At 30.7% G+C, this 20,932-nt stretch overlaps 3 protein-coding genes across 10 annotated transcripts in view; 2 read left to right on the top strand and 1 right to left on the bottom strand.

The window, feature by feature from the left end:
- LOC143196862 (beta-arrestin-1) overlaps positions 1-6,937 on the top strand; it is a 30,696-nt gene extending 23,759 nt beyond the window's left edge. For 3 of the 7 annotated variants that reach the window (XM_076404767.1, XM_076404766.1, XM_076404765.1), the window contains 4 exons: positions 656-799; positions 3,431-3,517; positions 3,581-3,727; positions 4,037-6,937. In XM_076404767.1, coding sequence (XP_076260882.1) covers positions 656-799; positions 3,431-3,517; positions 3,581-3,727; positions 4,037-4,127 — 469 coding nt within the window. In that variant the 3' untranslated portion in view covers positions 4,128-6,937. Of the gene's footprint in view, positions 1-190; positions 335-655; positions 800-3,430; positions 3,518-3,580; positions 3,728-4,036 lie in introns of all 7 variants that reach the window. The other 4 variants (XM_076404764.1, XM_076404763.1, XM_076404770.1 and 1 more) reach the window with 2 other exon arrangements.
- Positions 6,938-7,356: 419 nt separating this feature from the next.
- Tnpo (transportin 1) lies at positions 7,357-18,772 on the bottom strand. Its single transcript, XM_076404761.1, has 13 exons — positions 18,509-18,772; positions 17,599-18,147; positions 17,235-17,537; positions 17,051-17,180; positions 16,792-16,989; positions 16,230-16,729; positions 16,060-16,167; positions 15,596-15,941; positions 15,443-15,538; positions 13,716-13,791; positions 10,137-10,311; positions 9,956-10,075; positions 7,357-9,873 (listed from the first exon to the last, which is right to left on the bottom strand). The coding sequence occupies exons 1-12, from the start codon at positions 18,611-18,613 to the stop codon at positions 9,968-9,970; spliced, it is 2,694 nt and encodes an 897-aa protein (XP_076260876.1). The 5' UTR covers positions 18,614-18,772; the 3' UTR covers positions 7,357-9,873; positions 9,956-9,967.
- Positions 18,773-18,933: 161 nt separating this feature from the next.
- FeCH (ferrochelatase, mitochondrial) lies at positions 18,934-20,604 on the top strand. Of its 2 annotated transcripts, none has more exons than XM_076404772.1 (6): positions 18,934-19,095; positions 19,151-19,316; positions 19,370-19,591; positions 19,657-19,924; positions 19,982-20,251; positions 20,304-20,604. In XM_076404772.1, exons 1-6 carry the CDS (start codon positions 19,068-19,070, stop codon positions 20,499-20,501), a joined length of 1,152 nt encoding a protein of 383 aa, XP_076260887.1. In that variant the 5' UTR covers positions 18,934-19,067; the 3' UTR covers positions 20,502-20,604. The 2 variants fall into 2 exon arrangements, with proteins under 2 accessions (XP_076260887.1, XP_076260886.1); XM_076404771.1 differs by having other exon boundaries at positions 18,939-19,095; positions 19,142-19,316.
- Positions 20,605-20,932: the final 328 nt, after the last annotated feature.

Raw genomic sequence — 20,932 nt, 5'->3', positions numbered from 1 at the left:
CGATATACCAAAATAGTGTCTTTCTACAGTCGTGATATATTTCCAGTTAACATTCCCAAACACCTTAGAAACTTTTAGATCTTATTAAGTCGTCTTCTGTAGCATGCTTATGAAACAGAAGCCTCCAAAATGGTTTTCAAATCGCGGATATGATGATGTTTTTTTTTTAATTTAATTTTGGACATTACAGTACAGGTTGTTCGATACCTCAAGGTTACACTTTGAACAAAGTATTTATGGTGAGACCACTTTTAGCAAATAATAAGGACAAAAGAGGTCTAGCCCTAGATGGTCAATTAAAACACGAAGATACAAATCTTGCCTCATCGACGATGTGAGTTTTTGGGTTTTTTTTTACAAATTTTGTTTTTTGGTTTCTTTATGCGGCTGGAATTTTTTTTTAGTAACCCACGTGTGAGTTTCTTGCATGGTTTTTGGATCTAATTAAGGTGTTTATCTTGTCAGTTAGGTTTTCATAAAGTAGATTTTTTGCTATGAAGATTCGAAGGCACAGCGGTATTTAAAACGAGGGGAAATTAGTTTTTTTTTACCAATATCGTCAAGTAGATCATAGGTATTGATTTAGATTTCACAGAGTGTGCGTTTTATTAGTAAAACTAAAGTGTGTTTTGTGTGTTTTTTGCTTTTTGCGTAGGGAGGGATGTCCAATAGGTCCTGGGTTCACTCTGAGCAAAGTGTTCACCTTGACGCCTTTGTTGGCCAACAATAAGGATAAATGGGGTCTTGCCCTTGATGGTCAGCTTAAACACGAAGATACTAATCTTGCGTCAAGCACTTTGTAAGTTTACCAGCTTTAAATCTTACGCAATAAATATTAGAGTAGAACGAAAATACATTCTATCTTAAAAGTACCGCGAAACTGATCGGTTTTGATCTGTTATTCTGGAATATTTGAGATTAGTTTACTGTTATCAGATTATTCTACGCCCTCATTATAATTGGTTACCTAATGGTATAAATAACACATTCACCAAGGGTTGGAAGTTTAACTTTAGCGGTTGCGAGATTATTCCACAGAACATAGAATTATTCATGTTGTAGTTCATGAATTTTCAATCATTTTTATTATTTATATTTAAATTCGTCCAGTCGAAATAGGGTTTCGCAATAATATCGGAATAATCAACGCCGAATCCTCATTGTAAATATTATTCGGTTATTATTTTTCATTAAAGGGATATTCTGGTCTACAAGCGTAAATTTGAGGCATTTTTCCGAGTGTAATACAAATATTCCTACGAGTTCTTTGCAAGATTCGTACTTTGGAAAAATATTTTGTAAAAATCCATGGTTCTAGATCTATATACAAAGGGCTATATGAAGAATTCCAAGGAAGTCGTGTAAACAGAACATGAGATATATCACTACAATTTGAATTTTAAAAATCCTCCCGAAGACACTTCTCTAAGGTCTAAATTTTGAAAATATACAAAATAAATAACGATTTTTTCAAATGTCTAGATCAGAATAGCCCCCTTAACACGCACACGATCCTTGGAAAAATGTCAGACGATATCCACTTAAATTTCCCAAAAAAAAATCTCAAACGCTTCAGAATAATCGCTATGTGTTTCTAATAAACAAGAAGATATTTATCATTGGATTGATAAATAAGTAACTTCCAATTAACTTAGACTTAGAAAGGCTTAAACATTAGAAAGTATTTTCTGAATTTTCGAATAATATTGAAACAAAACTAGTTCATCGTTTTTATTAGCTGCCATAATAATTACAAACATCAGTTTTGCTATGAGTACTAATTTATTTATAAAATTAATACTATGTGTACTATTAAGCTGACGTTGTGCAATGATAAAAAGTACACATCATCATAAATTATTTGATGTTTTTTATCTATAACAATGGGTGTTATTCTGAAATATTTGAGACATTTTTGTAAATTGTTAATTGTTCTCACATTATCTTACATCCCCATCTTAATTAGTTGTCTATTATATTAATAACAAATATATAATTGTATAAATAATATATTCATCAAAATTTGTAAGCTAAATTAATATGTTGCAGAATAGTTTTATTGAAACAACATTCAAGTTTCCTCACTCGAAATATAGTTTGGGATAGGGAATGCAGTTTCGAGTTGAGATCGTGATCTTGGGGGATTAGAACTTCATAAAATTAATCTATTGTTTCCCAACACTCTTAGACATCTATCACTTACCTTGAGTGACTAGTCTTGTGCGTAAAAAAATGACGTTTACATGCTCTTATGAACTTTTTTTAAACCTCTTTATATTGGTTTTTACAACAACGGCGCTTGAATTAAAATTATCTGCAATCATTAAAGGAGAGAATTCATCTTCGTTTTCTATATCTTGCATATATTGGTTGTTTAGTGTATTTTTTATGCGTGTAAAAGTAGTATGAATTGAAATGACGGGGAGTCTATTATTGTTTTGGCTAAATACTGCTTTACTTTATTGTATGCGCTCTTCATCTTTCGATCTCTAGGCCAACGAGTTTTACAATCAGAAACCAGAGTTATTTTGCCAAATTCTTACTAGTCATAAAGATCGGATCGGAATTGCATTCTCTAGTTTGGGAAAATATCAAAATAACCAATATCGAATGGTTACTACAACGATACATTTCAAACATTTCAGAATAATCGTTACAAAGTTATTTCTGTTAAACCAAAAGGTACCATATGATTGGTAAATAAGTATGTCTCAACTTAAGTCGAACTAACTAAATCAACATGTATTTTCTAAATTTAATTTTCAAATAATGACGAGACAAATGAATGTAGCCTTTTTATTAGGTACCATAATTAAAAACAGCTTATTTATGAAGCTAATATTATCTTTACTATCGAGTTGACATCATGTGATGATATCTAAGATGCTACATTGTTTTTTTCTATTTCATGTTCTAGGAAATTTGACCTTCTTAGTATTAATAAATTTATCATTTAATCTATCGTCTTAAATGAAAAATAAATATTTTCCACCGATGTATTTTGAAAACAAGAAGCTTTTGTCAAATAAAAAAGAATGACAATTACTCGGTTAATGTTTAAATCAGCATATACATTCTAAAATCAACTAGAACATTAATTTCCCGGCACGTACAAAATCCCAAAAATAAAAATAGTCCGGGCTAAAGGAAATATCATGTTTTAAAAACAAAATATTATGGAGGGCCTCATAATAAAGCTTCGCTTTATTAAATAAACGATTTTTACCAGGAAATTTCTACACTTATCTTTTATTTTGCTGTTTATTGCATTGTAAACTAACAGCATGAAATATTGTGCATGATTATTGATTTGTAGAATTAGTCGTATTGATATGTAGATTCACGAAGGGCTTACGAGGGTTAATCAAAAAGAAACTGAACGTTAAAATTGAAATATGGTAACAGAATGACATTAGAATGTGGTTTTCAGAGTTGCCGATCCTTCTCAGCGTGAAAATTTGGGTATTATTGTTCAATATAAAGTTAAAGTGAAGCTATGTCTTGGAGCTTTAGGAGGGTAAGATTCTATTAACCTTTTTTAGTTTAGATAAATGTTTTTATATATTGCACGCATTTTAAGGGATCTGGTGGCTGAATTGCCGTTTATATTGATGCATCCCAAACCTGAGGAAGAACCAATTCCACCAAGCGTTACCCCATCTAGGAGAGTGAGTAAAGATGGTGAAAATGATGTTCCAGTTGATACGAATTTGATACAGCTTGATGCGTAAGTATTTACTGAAAATATAATTTACTTTCTCGTCAACGTACTAAAGGGTTTTTCAATAATGGCGGGTTTGATAGTGAAGAGGAATTAAATGAAACAGTTCGTGTTTGATGATGGTCTAGGTTAGGTTAACTATAAGGAGTTGATTGAGACCGAGGTCAAATAGGGCCATCTAATAACTTTTTATGTATGTATTGCGACCTGGTATATATCCATATCTGGTCGTTTCTTCGCCAAATCGTCCAAATTGAAAAACCTTATACATAGAAAAATAATATAAAACAATAAAAGGTTGACTTTTTTCAACAGGGATGAAAACAACATACAAGATCATGATGATGATATAATTTTTGAAGATTTTGCTAGGTTGAGGTTAAAAGGGGGTGAAACAGACGCATGAGGATTAATCCAGTTATGGGCTGCCCGTCCTTTTGTACCTATACGCACTGACGTGTATGTGACATGCGATTAGGCAGTAGCAGGTTTTCGAAAAAAAATTTATCATCCCAATGTGTGTACCCTAGTCATTGGCTGTTACTCAGTCACAACCAAAAAAGCACTTATTGTATGTTGATACGCTTTGTACGGAGTGTCCCATATTTACGACAGGATTAAATAGTTTTAAGAGAAATCTTACTTAATCGGAGAGATGAGGGAAAAATGAGTACAAAATTAGATTTGTATCGATCTTGTTTTTCTCGTTAAGTTACGGTAAGATAAAAAAAAATTAAATCTGGGACATTCAGTCGTAAGCTAAAAATCTTGTTTAAACATTTTAAAAGAACAAAATAGTTCATATTTTTTGGACTTTTTAGAAAATATATCATCTAAATAGACTACGCTTGGAACGGAATGTGTTTATATATAATTTAATTTAGTAATAAACCTGTCGTATAGAAATTCGATATTAAGCAGCTCTAGAACGGAAAGAAGATTTAAATTAGGAATTTCCATATGACATTTTCACGCCAACAGGTCAATAATCAACGGAAAATTATCTTACTATTAAATGACGTTTTCCAAATGTTTATTATCAATCTGTTGGTTGATTGTTCATTGTTCTTGATAATATTCCAAGCGAGGGCTAACTAATTCATTTAAATGTTACCTTTCAAGATTTTTATATACATATAACTATTTATCTATCCTAGTGGCTCTATTTGTCATCAAAGCATCTGCTTCAATTTCTAACCGCGTTTGATTTCTTAGAAGACTGAAATAGTGACGAGTTTGAGGTGACGCTGTATCCAATCAAAGCCATCTGAATCGGTTTAGATTGAACGACGGCCGAACCTTCAAAAAGATATTTCCTAATTTAAATCAACGAAGTTCTCGATGAATATTGTACCTGGGTATTGGGATTAGTATCAATGGGCATACTTTACTTAAGTGTTAACGTTGTACTAAACAAAGTTAATATCCATCCATTTAGCTAATAATATAATTCTTCCTGCAAATTCCGATCGTAACTAATTAAAATAGTACAAAGTACTAGAATGGTATTGCTATTTATTTATTGAACACATTTTTTTTCTATATATACATTCCTGTATATCTAAAAACTGATATTAAGAGTAACATAAAATTTGCATTTATTTTAGATTATTTTCTTATATACGTATATATAATTTAAACCTGGCCTTTACTATAATTTGCACCGAAATGAAGAGGTCTTATATATAAAACAGAATTAGTAAATAAGTATATAATAATAGCTTCTATGTCTTTTTGAAATAGGTGCTTTGATATAAATTAGATGCAAAAATATCTATTAAATGTTTTGCCATGTTTCAAATAATGTGTATATTTCAAGACTTCATAACTGAAAGAAACAATCGATATCACGGTTCAGTTACTTTTAATGTGTGTAAGTTGGCTTTTAATATTCTGGCTTCGGAACTATCATTACGAATAAAACAAATTATGTGATATTTCTCGTCCAGTTATATTTAGACATCTATTTATATAAACTATTTTGATGCAACTTGGTTACTTATATCGTGTCAATTTTTGCCCTTAATGTTTGCGATCATTTTTTTGCAACTGAATTAGTAGAGATATAAAGGAGGATTTGGAAATTTCAGGACTTTGGTACAAAAACGTTATGAAGTTTTGACAAGAAAAAAAAAATTATATAAATATATATATATGACAAAAACAAATTACAGCTTTTGTAAAGTCGGTTTTTAAAAGTTTATACTGAATTTTTTTACGAGTATTTTTTATTACTTTTCTAATGCACTTTTATACTCAGATACACTGTGGTAAGCAGTACTTTCTTAAATATATTTTAGATGTTAATATAATAAGTCAAGAATGAGGGTAACGTAAACTGCTGATCGATCGTGGAATGTTTTTGAATTTTTAAGCCCGAATTTTTGAATCTTGTACGGTCTAATTAAAATGAACTCCTGACATTGTGATAGATTTTTCTTTCAATGAATTAAGTTATGATGCTAGCGCGTCGATCACTAGATAGGTAGTTAAGCAATGTGCTGAACAAGTCTGAAAACGAGTAGACGAGATAAGTTATTATAAAGCAATGAGGGGACAATATGTCCGGTATCAAATAAGCGAGGTTATTATTATTTTTTTTAATTTGGGCATAACAAATTCTAACAGCAGTTTAATTTTAAAAAGTATTCCGTTTTAGAGAGTTATATTGAGAAAAAAAAAGGTTTGAAGGTTATGGTCCTTTGCCTAACCCAGGTCAGGGAAAATTTTATATATTAAAAAAAAATTATTTGTTAGTGTATAAGAAGCTTAGTAAACGATTATTTGTCGCAACATTAAAAGAATTATTCGGACATTTTGTTTGTATTTAATTAAAATAAGGAGAATTTAGTGTTAATGCACACTTTTATTCTTCCTGCGTGAATAATAAGATAATATGGATGTTATAATTGTTTGCTAAATAAAGATGCACACTTTCTAACATTTAGCGTGTAAGATTTTTTAAGTGTGTAATTTTGGGAAAAGTTACTTTAGACAGATGTTTAAAATATTTGACGTTTCTATGTATCCTTCAATCCGTATAATTAAATACTAGTCTTACATTAAGCGAGAGAAGTTTCATCATGCAAACTGTCAATTTGGATGTCCATTTTATAAGTTAGCCCTTTTTTATTTATAGAAAACTGTTAGTATACTTGCTCGTGCATATAGAAATTATTTATTATTTTTAATAATAAAATGTGTAATTATCCTGTACATATGTGTTTTATTTCAACATCAACTGATCGGTAGATGGAGACTACTGTGGTCAGGTGTTCATATATACCAGCTGTGAGTTACATAAAACAAAAAATCCTTCACAATACTATTGTAGCTCCAAACGACTTAACAATGAGACATGTATAATTAGTATTTTTAATGAAACAAAAAATTGTTTACTATTCTACCACTTCATGTATCACAGCCCTGAAGCGTTTATTAGTAAATCATTAAGTTTAAATGAAATAAAAAAAACCCTTCACAATACCACTCTATGTGTCTAAACTCTGCGGTTTGTATTAGTGTAATAATTAAGTGTTAATAAAACCAAAACATCTTTTATAATCCTTCACCACCCCCTGTATCCGAACTCCGAGATTAATAAGAAATCGTTAGGTTTTAATGAAACAAAAATCCTTTCACAAGTTTACTTTATTTCCTTTCTATTGGCTATCGTAATGGTTACAACTTTTCACGATTTCTTCAACTAAATCTTTTAGAAAAAAAATCAACATTGACAAACAACATTAATGTATTACACTTTTAACAAGATAATAGGCAACATAAAGTGTATTCAATTCCAACATGTCGAGGTCTAGAGGCAACTTACCGTAAGAAAAAATGAAAAATACTAATTTGTGATAAATGTTTAATAAAACCCCTTTACAAAATCAATACAGCTGCACAAAACTATAAAGGTACTATTCTGTTATAATTTACAGGGAATTGAACCACTTTCTTATATAAATAATTGAGCCTAAAGTGTTAGGTTACAACTTAGGTATGGAAAACAACTTAACGTAAAAAAAATAACTGTTAATCTTCTGGCATTTTGTGTTAACAGAATGAGTAAAAAAATATTGAGCTTTGGGTAACTAATTGTTTATACCTCATGTACCTGCAGAGTAATAAACTGTTGTATGACAACAAATCAATATCATTCCATTAGTCTCATTTATATAATAAATTAATCTGAAAACCATGATGTGCGAATTGGTTTGTGATAAAAATAAATTTGTGTTATGCCCGCCTATGTTAATTAACAAAAAAAATTAAAAGACGGTACATGAAGTATTGCCAATAACTTCTAAATTTTACATATTTTTAATATGACCAAAAGGAATTGCGCAATCAACGCAATAAGGAATGGATAATGGAGTGTAGAAGGAACGAAGACTTCTGTAACATAGAGGATTTACAAACTTTTCACATACACACAACTTAAATTACGTCTAAAGAAAAAAAAATGAGTAAACACAAATAAAGAATCTAAACCTTAATAGTGAATATAAATATACGAATAGTATCAAGTCAAAAATATATAAAACTGAGAAGTGAAATATTAATAATAATAATAATATTAATTAAAAGAATAACAAATCTCACTTAAATGTCATTTTCTCTTTTACTCAGATTAAATTTACTAATTCGCAAATGATGAAAATACTAGTAAGTCTTATTTAATTACAATTGTTATCACAAAAACATTTATCTTTATAATCACTAAATTATTATCACAATACATGTTGAGGTCAAATGGATTGATGCACAACATTTAATAATTAAATTCGAAGTGCTCGAAGCTTAGTAACTTCTCGCACATTTAAAAAAATACTACTATCTGTTCATAGATGATTGGCATGTCAACGTAATTTTTATAGTCACATCATCAGTCAATTTATACCTACTTAAGTCATATTCCATGTAATTAAAACTTATAAGATTATAAAAAATTATAAGAAATTTTAATTAAAAAAACTATGGATGTCGGCCGAAACTATATTATTAATAAACATTACAAATTTTGAGTATTTGTTTTACTCACTGTATATACATGAAATATGGCCTATAAAAAATTACGTTACCGCATATTGAGGAAACTACAATAAGAACACTCAAAAATCATTCAAATTAAAGGACCATTATCAATGGACTTATAGGATATTCAGGAATAGGACCAGGTACAGGATCCAGAAGTCCTCATAAGGATAAAGGAATTGTAGATTTTTCGCTACTATGTACAATGTATTTGTTAAGATAATCTTCAAAAGGAGAATTAGAAATACTGCTTTGGAATTATGAATAATCTGCATCGAATGTATTTGAATATTGAAATTTGCTTCATTATTTATATTAAAAAAAATTAGGGAAATACTGGAATATAGATAAATCTCCTTTCAAAGATGTTGTTTTTTTTTAAAGAAAATCAAGAACTATTTTACTCATTTTTATTTACTAAATCTAATTGCTTTCTAATGGATTGTCTTAAGACCCAAAAAATTTTAGTTGAAAATGAATGGACTTGATTTTGCATGGTGATAATTTATTTTAGGTTTATGAGTAAAAAGTTCTCATTGTTACAACATATTTATTACCAAACCATTGCATGCAAATGTTATGCCTAACATATAATTTGTATGTAACCTTTAACAATTCTAATTTGTTTGCTTCCTTTTAACTAAGTGCTTGAATGTTAAATTTTACATACATGAATTTCATACTAATACCGGGCAAAATCAATTTAAAAAAATTATTAAAATTGCAAAAAAATCTCACCATATTTATTGATTCAACATTAAATAAAGTTAAATAAAAAAATAGCTATATACAAATTTATTCAGTATAGTAGGAAATTCATTTCTGGTATTTCTCGTATTTAAAAACCTCAAAAATCGCCAGTATAAAGAAAAATAAACTTATTCTACCAGCACGTGTATCATTGAATTGATAAAATAATCAAAAAAAATATACATATATAAAACGCTGCTTTTAAAATATATTTGAGTACTTGTAACGGGATTCTCCTCAGTTGAAGTGTTATTAAATTTGATCCCACCCCCTTGTCTTTAGATCTGCAAGCATAATGTGATTATTTCGTCCAGGTTAACCCTCCCCGGTATCTTGAAATTGTTCGTAAAATCCCCATATAAACCCTAAAAATGAACGTTTGTTTCACTGGATCGTAATACGCATGTTCAATCAATTAAACAAATTGAAGTTAGTATCGGTAAATACCTTGTTCAGAGTTCATATCCCATATAAGGTTTGTAATCTCTCTTTTAGTTGCAGTGGGAATTGGTCACTAAACCTTCTCCAATTATCTTCACCTACTTGCGCTTTGAATGTGTGTAAAATCTATTAAAAAAAGAAAAGGAAAACAGTATAGAGGCTATTCTATAAAACATTAGTGTTTTACCTTATGGAAGACAGCTTTTAAATCATCCTTTGGTGTAATCCATGAAGCCACAGCATCGCAGAAAAATATGAAGTCAGTTATGACACCTATGGGATTTACCTGAATCATTTGACACATTCCCCTGAAGGCACTATCCTTTTCTTCATTATCTCTTATGTTCCTTAGAGATATACACCTACAATTGATGGAGTTCAGAGAAAGCACTTGAATGAAAAGAACAATGCAGTGTGATTTCATTTTATCGTAAATCATTAAATGCGTAGAAAAGTAATTCACGCTCATTTGAATTACAAAACTATCAGCTCGACTTGAATAGATCAACTGCTTATATATTGACGTGCATAATAGTAAATTGTAGCGAAGATACTCTAACTGATGATCATTTGATTTCACTGATATTTTCACATCAAAAATTAATTCCTTTTGATAAAAAACTGAATAACAAGTGAAGCCTAACAAAACCTGACATAGAACAACAAAAACGATACTTCTGGACTAAACTGAAAAGCTGATTGATTCCGCATCCACCATATCGTCCAGACGATTCCTCATGCGATTATTAATCGCCCTTGTCTAACTTTTTGGCCAATAATAAGTTTAAGAACATATACTTTATCCAAAGAAGTTGTGGACATACGTCATCAAGATGTTTTATATATTGCCGCAATTTGTAAATTCGTTTTAGAATCAGACGATATTTTCCTTCTCATTTTATTCCAGTTATAAATACAATGCTGTCTGTTCGAACACGTAAACGAATGCAAAAGTCGTTCGGTTGTCAAATGTCTGCAAAATTCTTTAAAATATTAGTTATTATAACTACAGGTTATAAACCCGCAAACGTTTTAATGCTTTGCTTGTTTTAATAAATTTCAAATCGTTGCTTACTATTGCTCTCATTAAAAATGACGATGCAAGACAAATCGTTTTGGATTCACTGAAAAAACGGTCCTCATATGAAGAAGGTGACGAATCAAGATCAGCTTGATGCTAGCTAGATGCAGTTATCAAATATATGAAATGTATAAAAACAGTGAGTACTTTTTTCAATATAAACATAATTTAATACAATTAGGAAACCAATAGTAAACTGTTAAGTCTGAGAAATATCCATAGAAAGCTTAGAGATATGCAGCTTTTTGAGAGATGTAGAACATTCTTTCATAGACTCTTGGGTAATAAAGTGGGTAAAAGGTGTAAAGATAATCCACGAAAAGGTCTAATGGAACTTTAACACATAATTTCCAAGATAGGGTGATGAGAGCGGAAACAACTAAAGGTGACTATATAATTAATATATGATAACTGTAGGAAGTTGTATTGAAGACTTTGAATGATTTATGTGCATAGATATATGTGTAATTGTTCAGAATTATACATGAGCATTAGGTCAGAATGTATGAGGAGGGGATGAAAACTGTTTTATAGATATAGTAAATACATTAAGGAGAATTCAGTAATTAATTTTATCAGAAATGGTGTACACAGATAGTAGAAGAAGAAATAAAATATACAGTGATACCAAGATGAGTTGACAAGTAAACACACCATTGAAGGAAAAAAAACTAAACATAAAAAGGTAAATATGCTCTCGAATGAAAGTAAAATACATTACTTGGATATACAATTGTTAATTCGGTGGATTATGCATTCAGGGGATATCACTACATAAAAAAACATGCCTAGAACTCTACATCATGAGTGGTGAGGAAAAGAGTAAAATGTAAATATAATAAAACTATTCTTCCCTATAAACTATTGTGGCTGTTTAATTAACTGTAGTTTAAATTATTCGAGAATGTATGCATTAGATGTACTATAATGTTTCATTATTTTATTTAGACTAGAATTTAGTTATACGTCAGACAAAAACTAAAACTCAGAATTGATACGGTAACATCGCGACGTTTTGAAGTCAACTTCTTTGGGTAGACTATATTTATTATCTCCGATGTCAACGATTGAACGTTAAAAAACGTGAATTACTTCTTCATACAGCTAACACAATGTAACAGGTCAATTGAAAAGTCCTTGGCCTTTTACACGTAGATGGCGCTACCAGAATTAAATCCATATGTTTTTTAGTTAGCCCTAAACCTCAAAAGATGCGTGTATAAATTTGACAGCTGTCGAATCATTAGTTTGTGAATTATAGCATTTTAAGTGAAGCAACTTTTGTTATTGTGAAAAAATGGATAAAAAGGAATTTCGCAAAAACTTGGCTTGATGGCGAGGTTTTGTAGACTGCCCCAGGAAAATCAACCATCAAGGATTGCTATGCTATGTTTAGACGTGGTGAAATGAGCACCGAAGACGGCGAACGCATTGGACGCCCAAAAGAGGTTATTACCGACGAAAATGATTTTGAATGACTGTAAATTGAAATTGAATGAAATAGCAGACACTCTGAAGATATCTGAACGTGTACATCATATCATTTACAAATATTTGGGTATGAGAATGTTCTGTGCAAAGTGGGTGCCGCGCGAGCTCACTTTTGCCAAAAAAACAACGAAGAGTTGATGATTAGGAACAGTGTTTGAAGATGATATTAAGCGCAATAAACCCGAGTTTTGCGTCGATATATGATAATGGATGAAACATGGCTCCATCATTTCACTCCGAAGTCCAATCGACGTTATCCGAGTGAACTGTATACGATGAATCCGCTCCAAAGCGTGGAAAAACGCAAACAGTCGGCTGGCAAGGTTATGGCGTCTGTATTTTGGGATGCGCATGAAATAATTTTCATTGACTACCTTGAAAAAGGAACGACTATCAATAGCGACTATTACATAGCGTTATTGGACCGTTTGAAGGACGAAATCGCCAAAAAATGGCCGCATTGAAAAAAAAAAGAAACAAATGCTGCTTCGCCAAGACAATGCACCGTGTCACAAGTCAGTGAAAACGATGGCAAAAATCCATGAATTGGGCTTCGAATTGCTTCCTTATCCACAGCATTCTCCATATCTGGCCTTCAGCGACTATTTCCTGCTCTCAGATCTCAAAAGAATGCTCACTGGGAAGAAATTTTCGTCGAATGAAGAGGTGATCGCCGAAACTGAGGCCTATTTTGAAGTAAAGGATAAATCGTACTAGAAAAATGGTATCGAAAAGTTGGAGGGTCGCTATAATCAGTGTTACCATCCCTGAAGGGAATTATGTTGAATAAAAAAAATTGCCAAAAAAATGTGTTTTACTATGGTAGGCCGGGGACTTTTCAATTGACCTATTATATACAAGTGAGCATTGTTGCTTTTCATTAAAATGATGGTGTAAGACTCCTCAATTTTATGACAACATGTCATGTTACCTGACACTGAGAACAAATACGAGCATGCTTTAACTAGTATACTTACCAAAACAAAACAATATATTCATTCATAAAATTGAGGAGAAATAATTTCTTGTATTTTGCTAATAATCGAAATAATTTTGGGACGTTAGTATTGGTTAGCTTCCTATACGTTAGTTTAAACTCGTTATCGTTAACTCAAAAAACGCAAATTAACTTAATAAATTTAACTTAACGAGAGATTAAAAATTAAAATAAAATAATAAAAAAGGGTTACAGACCACTGTCGAACAAACTGTTGTAACATTGGGGCGACATCATGGGGGCAGACATAACCTAGTCGACCAATTGTTATGGCTATACCGAGAACAAAAACAGAACAAAAAAACAACTCAATTACAAAGAAATCAGTCAAGTTATGCATAAATTATCATTAAATTGCAGATAAAAATTATTAAATAATATAATATATAATAGAATGACGAACATCCGACATAATTAAATCGATATCATTTGATTTTTGATAATAATCGCAATATTCTGTCGAATTATGTTGGATATTCGATCTGAAAATAGAAATCGAAAATTAAAAACCATAAACAGTAATCATGGGGCATTGCAAATACAGGTTATCCCAAGAAGACGTTCATATTATTAGTTTATTAAAATGGGCCCGTTTTTTATTATAAACTAGTTAGTTAAAATGTTTTCAGATATTACCAAGTTTATATGTGTTATTAATTTATAAAAACTACTTCTTGTTGAATAATCCTTTATACAGGTCGTTAATTTTTACCAAATATTAAACGCAATTTAAGTTATTCATCTGTTGTTCAATAAGTTTTGTTGTTCTGTGGGGAAACTTCCAAGCTAAAACAATGTGCAAAAATCCTTTTTAAAATCCCATTATGATGTTTTTGTCCCATTTTTTGCAAATAACTTTCTGGAATCCAAAACTTCTGCCACCGTTTCTACCAAATCTCTCGAATGATCGAACATAAAACTTACTGAACAAAGTCTTAGGCAGTAGAAAAACTGATAAGAAATTAACAAACCATCAAATATACATATTCGCAATTTCCCTGATGATAATTAAACTATGACAAAATGTTGCCTAAACGTAGACAATACCTCATCAAAGCTCAAAGAAAATAAATCAGTGCTTGATAAAAAAAGAACTTTAAACCAACCAAATTCAAATGAGTCACATTAAAAATAAATCAATACAAGTACAAGTAAAAAACCTAGATCCAAACAAATTGAAATCGTAATACAAACAAAATTATTGACAAGAAAAAATTTGAAAAAAAAAGAGTCTCTTTCTGTTATTTACTCACTAATTAGTTTTTTTACTGTTTAAAGAAGTTAAACGGGATTGCGCAGTGGATCCCAGTATTTGCCCTTGAGATTACTACCAGTTAGATTTTTGTAGTGGTCGAGAAACAGTTTTTGCGACACAAAATCTATAATTAAACTAGACATAGCTCAATTAAAACTGTCACAACATACATCTAAAAACACAAAACAAGGCTGCAAAATAATAATAACTATAGGTGGTTTTGAAAAAATGATCGGAAAGGATACACTGCCAAAACGAAAAAAGTTCTTTGATTTTATCAACACTGTTTTAACTGTTATATATTTATTTTTAAAGAAATATACAGATGAAGAAGCTTTTAACTAGTTATACTTTCGTCACGATTGTATTAAAGCTAAAAAGTCCTTCTAGTTTTGTATATTTGCTGTAATAATTTAAGTATAATTATTAAAAATATACTTAATGTGGGTTGAAAAAGCAGAAATATAAATGGGGATTTTTAAGAGCTGCTACTGAACATTTCTCTTCATCTTACCTTTAACAACAGTACTTATTAAATATATTTATGGACATTTCAGCTGTTCTTTGTAAATTAAAACGAAATATAAAGAACAGCTTATGCAACATGCAAAAATAACTCGAGTAATAATAACATTCGAGTCATGCTGGTAACAATAAAGAAATTCTTACCTGTGTTTTCAAGTAAAGTTTTAGGTGTATCAGGCTTATTTATAATTTCTATTAATTGGCTTAAAACCATGGGTATAAAGGGTCTAGTATCAGCACCTATAAATAAATGTTATGCATCATTTTTATATATACCTATATGTATAGAGAACTCACCTAATTTAATACTAATTTCTCCTATGGCCCAAGTAGCATTGTTACACACTGATATATATTCAGGATTTAAATTTTGTCCCAAAATCGACAAAAAATTCGATATGTGCGGCCTTACGTGTTGAAAGCATGCTTTCGTAAGATCACCTAATAAAGCAAATGAAGACTGTCTTACTTCTGGCATAGAATCTTGCATGCATATATGTAACAATTGCATTATTGCACTGTTCTCTACAAGTTTTTCGATATGACCATTCAATCCTTCAGCTAAACCAGATAATAGATCTAATGCTACAATCATAAAATCTTTATCTGGAGCTTCACATTGATCTGGGTTCTGTATATTCGCCTGAAATAAATATTTATATACGATGTTAATCTATGTTAAATTGTTGAACAACTATATTTATTATAATTACTTCCAAAACTAACACATGCCTCTCAATTAAATAATAATATATAATTACCATATGAAGAAGTAGTGTGTGTTGAACAAGCGAAACACAGCGGCAATAAACTGGTTCACAATATGGCAAAAAGCCTGATTGAAGCGCCGTCGCTACACTAGATAAACACTGAAAATCATATTTATATAAAAACACTATTAATTACTTTTACAAGACGTTAAAAATCTTACCTCCAACAAAGGAAACAAATCCTTATCTTCGTCCTTCAAAACATTCCATTTATGTATTAATGGAGGCATTAAAAGATTTATATATTCAGGTTTATTTAAATGACTACCAACTGAATCAGCGAGAGTGCCTATAGCATCATATAAAATTAGAAGATTTTTGTGTTGATATTTTGAGAATGCGAATACTAAAGTTTCAAGAATGAAACCTAAGTAGGGAACTAATTCAGTACATGCTTCTTCCTCCAATGTAGCAAAAGCAGAACAAGCTGCTTCTTGCACTCTCTTGTTCCCATCAAGTATTCTTTTAAGTAGTTCAGTCATTAGGGGCTTTAGATAAGACTCATGAGGCTGAGCTACAACCCAATGTGCATATCTGCTCAAGGTCCAACAAGTAATTGCTCTTACTAGAGCTTTTTTATCATTTAAACAATTTATTAAATAAGGTATTAACTCGGGCAAGTGATTTATCATACCAGTCATGCAACCTTCAGCAATAGCACCTAAATATAATACATAATTCAGTCAATAATATTTTATAATTATAAATATATAATCAACATACCCAATGCCAATATACCAGATTCTTTAACATCCCAGTCTTGATGAAACAAAGTTTCCTTTAATATTGGAATAAGAATGGGTAATAGATCATCCTTAAATACGTTAGCTAAAACATCTAATGCTGCTGCACTACATTTTCTTAAATTCCAATCAGAAATGGATCCATCATCATCAGGATCATCAAAATCTTCATCATCTTCTAAAATTATAATTCTGGCTTTAGAAAAACAGCTATATATAATTACTACATATAATATTACCTTTTTCAACACCATTTTCAGTTCCATTCTGAGAGTTGGTCTTTGTTGGTATAGTATGTTTAGATTTATGGAATCTTGGTTTTATATCCTCCTCTTTATCAGGTATATTATCATCTTCTTCCGTATCACCCTATACAATACATGAATATAATAATTTTCAAGATAAAACTATTAGTGAGCTCACCTTTAACAATATTATATCAATTTCAGAATATTTCATGCCTCTGACAAGAACAGGTATTAATCTGCTTAGGTGATTTCCAAGAACTCCTTTGCATATTGGTTGTTCAGCAAGTGACAACCAAAACTCACATGCCTCAAGAGCAACCCCTTCATCATGATCTTGAGTTCTGACTAACATATACTCAACAATATTATCAATCTGGTTTATCAATCTATCCATTCGAACTTCTAATAGCATTACCAAAGCCCTACATACATTTTTTCTAACTTCTGCATCATCATCAGCAGCAACATGGAAAAGATTCTGAAACAATAAATAAAATGTGAAAAATGATTAAGACATGTTAAAAAGCAAAGCTACTTACTTGTAGAAATGAGTCAATGTGGAACATTAATGCCTGTGATCTTTGAATAATAAATTGGTTAACACAACCAATTGCATATGACCTAATTTTGGAACTAGAATGGTTAAAAAACTGCAGAAATTTTGGTATCAAAATATCTAAGGGTCTATTTGTAGTGTCAGCATCTAAAGCTTCTGCTGAATCCTCACATATTTTTTGTAAAGCTCCAAAAGCACCTTCACATACATTATAATCTGTTGAATCTAGCATATTGCACAAAGCTGGTAGGAGTTCAGGCCATGAGGATAAATCACCTTTGCTGGCTACTGTTGTTATTAAAATTCCAACAGTTGCTCTGATTAATGGGCTGGCATCACCAACAGCTTGGAGGCATTCAGTCTTTATAAAATTTGTTACTGATGGTAGCAAATTATGATAATGTGTTTTTACATTATTTTTTAATATTAATCCACTCAAAGACCGGGTAGGTTCATCTTCTGTTACTAATTTTGTCAAAACAAACATCAGATAGTTATTAAAGTCTGGAAATTTATTAAGTTCCTCCAATTTCTAAAGTGCTAGTTAAGGAAAATCTGTTATTAAGTTAACTTATCAATAAGTAAATGCATAAATATAAAAAACAAAATGCCTGTCAAATACTTTATAGGTTACCAAATTTGACCTTTCTACTAAATTCAGACACTGATAAAGCTCAAATTGTTATTGTTCATATTATAACTAAATATTTGTTGTATAATAATAATTTTGAACGATTATGAACGAAACAGCAAAACAACTGTAAACAAAAAATTCTCAAGAACATGCTGAATGTTTGAAATTATCAATTATAAAGTTTTATTCTAAACTATTACGGTATTGCATTTACTTACAGTTTTCCGACAATAATCGAAAGGTAAATAAAAAAGGATACTTGTTGTACAGCCCTCTGTGTTGCTGTATTCGGTGATTGCGATTCTTTTAAAAGGGTCAAAATTTCCCGCAATCCTTCTTCTTGCGGTGTCCACTCCATTTTCATGTCTTTATGCTCAAACTACTTGTACTTTATCTGGTTACAACATACGAGAAACTAAATTTAATAGATTGTGATAACCGACAGTTTCAACTCGAAAAACTTAAGGAAACGCTTTCTATTTTGTCAGATTGACGGGGCGGTGCTTAGAACGGAAACTATATTGTCAAATATCAAAGATATGTCATATTTGTCAAATTCAAAAATAGCGCCATCTATCCGTAACTAGCAGAAACACGTAAAACAATAAGCATTGTAATTAACATACTGTTATAAATAATAAAGTCATCTTAAGCACTGCTTTTTATTTTTGATTATTGTTAATAAACCTTTAAATATTTTTGGGCATTATTTTACAAATTTTTTGGAAGTATTCTGTAGAACCGGTATCTTGATCTTTTTAAGGTTAACATATTTTGATTAATAACTGTTATTATAGTCATATTTCAAGTAAACAACCATGTTTCCTAAACATAGTTTGATATTTGGTAAATATATTAAAAATGATGGTAACCATCCTTATATTAAATGTAGGTGTTTTAGCTAGAAAATGTACTCAGTTTGCTTACTATAGTACGAAAGTTCCTAAACCAAAAACTGCTATAGTAATGTTAAATATGGGAGGCCCCCAATGTGTAGACCAGGTTTATGACTATTTGCATCGAATTATGACTGACCGTGATGTGATACAATTTCCGTTTGCACAAGAGTAAATTTATGAGGATTTGGAAAATAGTATGAGCTATTATTTAATGCTTTTAGTATGTTAGGTGAATGGATTGCTAAAAGAAGAACTCCCGAGGTTCAGAAAAAGTATTCTGAAATAGGAGGCGGTTCACCAATCTTGAAATGGACTAAACTTCAAGGTGATTTATTATGTAAAAGGCTCGATAAAGAACACCCTGAAACTGCACCACATAAACCTTATGTAGGATTCAGATATGTATCACCATTTACTGAAGAAGCTTTAGTGAATTTAATAAGGTTTATCATCAGAAATACAAATGTTTATCAAAATGTTATTATATTATATTGAACTGTTATTTTAGAGATGGTGTTGAGAGAGCAGTAATATTCTCACAATATCCTCAATATAGCTGTGCTACAAGTGGTTCTAGTTTAAATATGGTGTATAAATATTTTCGTGATAATGGAATATCGAATGATTTGAAACTAAGCATTATTGATAGATGGTCTGTTCATCCTCTTTTAGCAAAATGCTTTGCTGAACTCATTAGAAAAGAATTACAGTCATTGCCTGAAGATGTTAGAAAAGATGCTCTTATCCTCTTTTCAGCTCATTCATTACCTTTAAAAGTAAACAAAACATCTTGCAATATTTTTGTAATTTAGATTTATTATAATTCCTTTTAGGCTGTAAATAGGGGTGACTCTTATCCTTCTGAAGTTGGATGCACTGTACAGTTAGTAATGTGGGATCTCCAATATTGTAATCCATATCAGTTGGTATGGCAATCAAAAGTAGGCCCCCTTCCTTGGTTAGGACCATTTACAGATCAATCAGTAAAAAGTTATGCGCAGCAAGGAAAGAAAGCTCTTGTGGTAGTACCAATAGCCTTTGTAAATGAACATATAGAAACATTGCATGAACTTGACATAGAGCTTGTTGAGGATGCTAAAAAGGTACTTTTCAAATAATGTTTTTATAAGTTTATATTGACATTAAAAATTTCAGGCTGGAATAGAAATTATAAGAAGAGTCCCTGCTCCAAATGATCACCCCCTATTCATAGACACAATTGTTGACCTGGTGAAGCATCATTTAAAAAGCAATTTACCAGTGTCTCCAAAATTATTAAACAGATGCCCCCACTGTGAAAATCCAATATGCATAGAAAGTAAAAAATGGTTTGGTCAATACTGCAGACTTTAAATCGCTATATTCTGACATTTTTTGATATTATGACAATATTATTAATAAGAAAAGTGTTAAAGGTGTTTGTTAATTTATTCTCAATAAATATTATTATCCATAATTTTTTGATTTTTTCCATTCCAATTTTTCCAAAAAACCTCGTAATATTTAACATATTCCATTGAATAAAACGGTAAATATGAATCTAGTCAAAGTGTTTAATATGATAATGACAACAGCTTAAAGATTACATAATAAATCACAGCATTGAAAATAACGAGTTTTGCTAGTGAAGAAGGTGTAATAGTATTTACAGCATATGTTCCTTGTTAAAGACTGAATTCAAAAAATCTCTCCTAAAATTGCGTTGTCCAAATGATTTTTATTCCGGATGTAATAGTGTTTATTATTAAGAAATGTCCAATTTGTATATTGCCTAATTGTAGCTG

Source organism: Rhynchophorus ferrugineus, unplaced genomic scaffold (genome assembly GCF_030347505.1).
Source record: "Rhynchophorus ferrugineus isolate W39M unplaced genomic scaffold, kcgeb_rfMv2 rfM5, whole genome shotgun sequence".
NCBI lineage: Eukaryota > Metazoa > Arthropoda > Insecta > Coleoptera > Curculionidae > Rhynchophorus > Rhynchophorus ferrugineus.
Note: the sequence above shows the minus strand (reverse complement) of the source record. Positions and strands in the feature narration are given on the sequence as shown.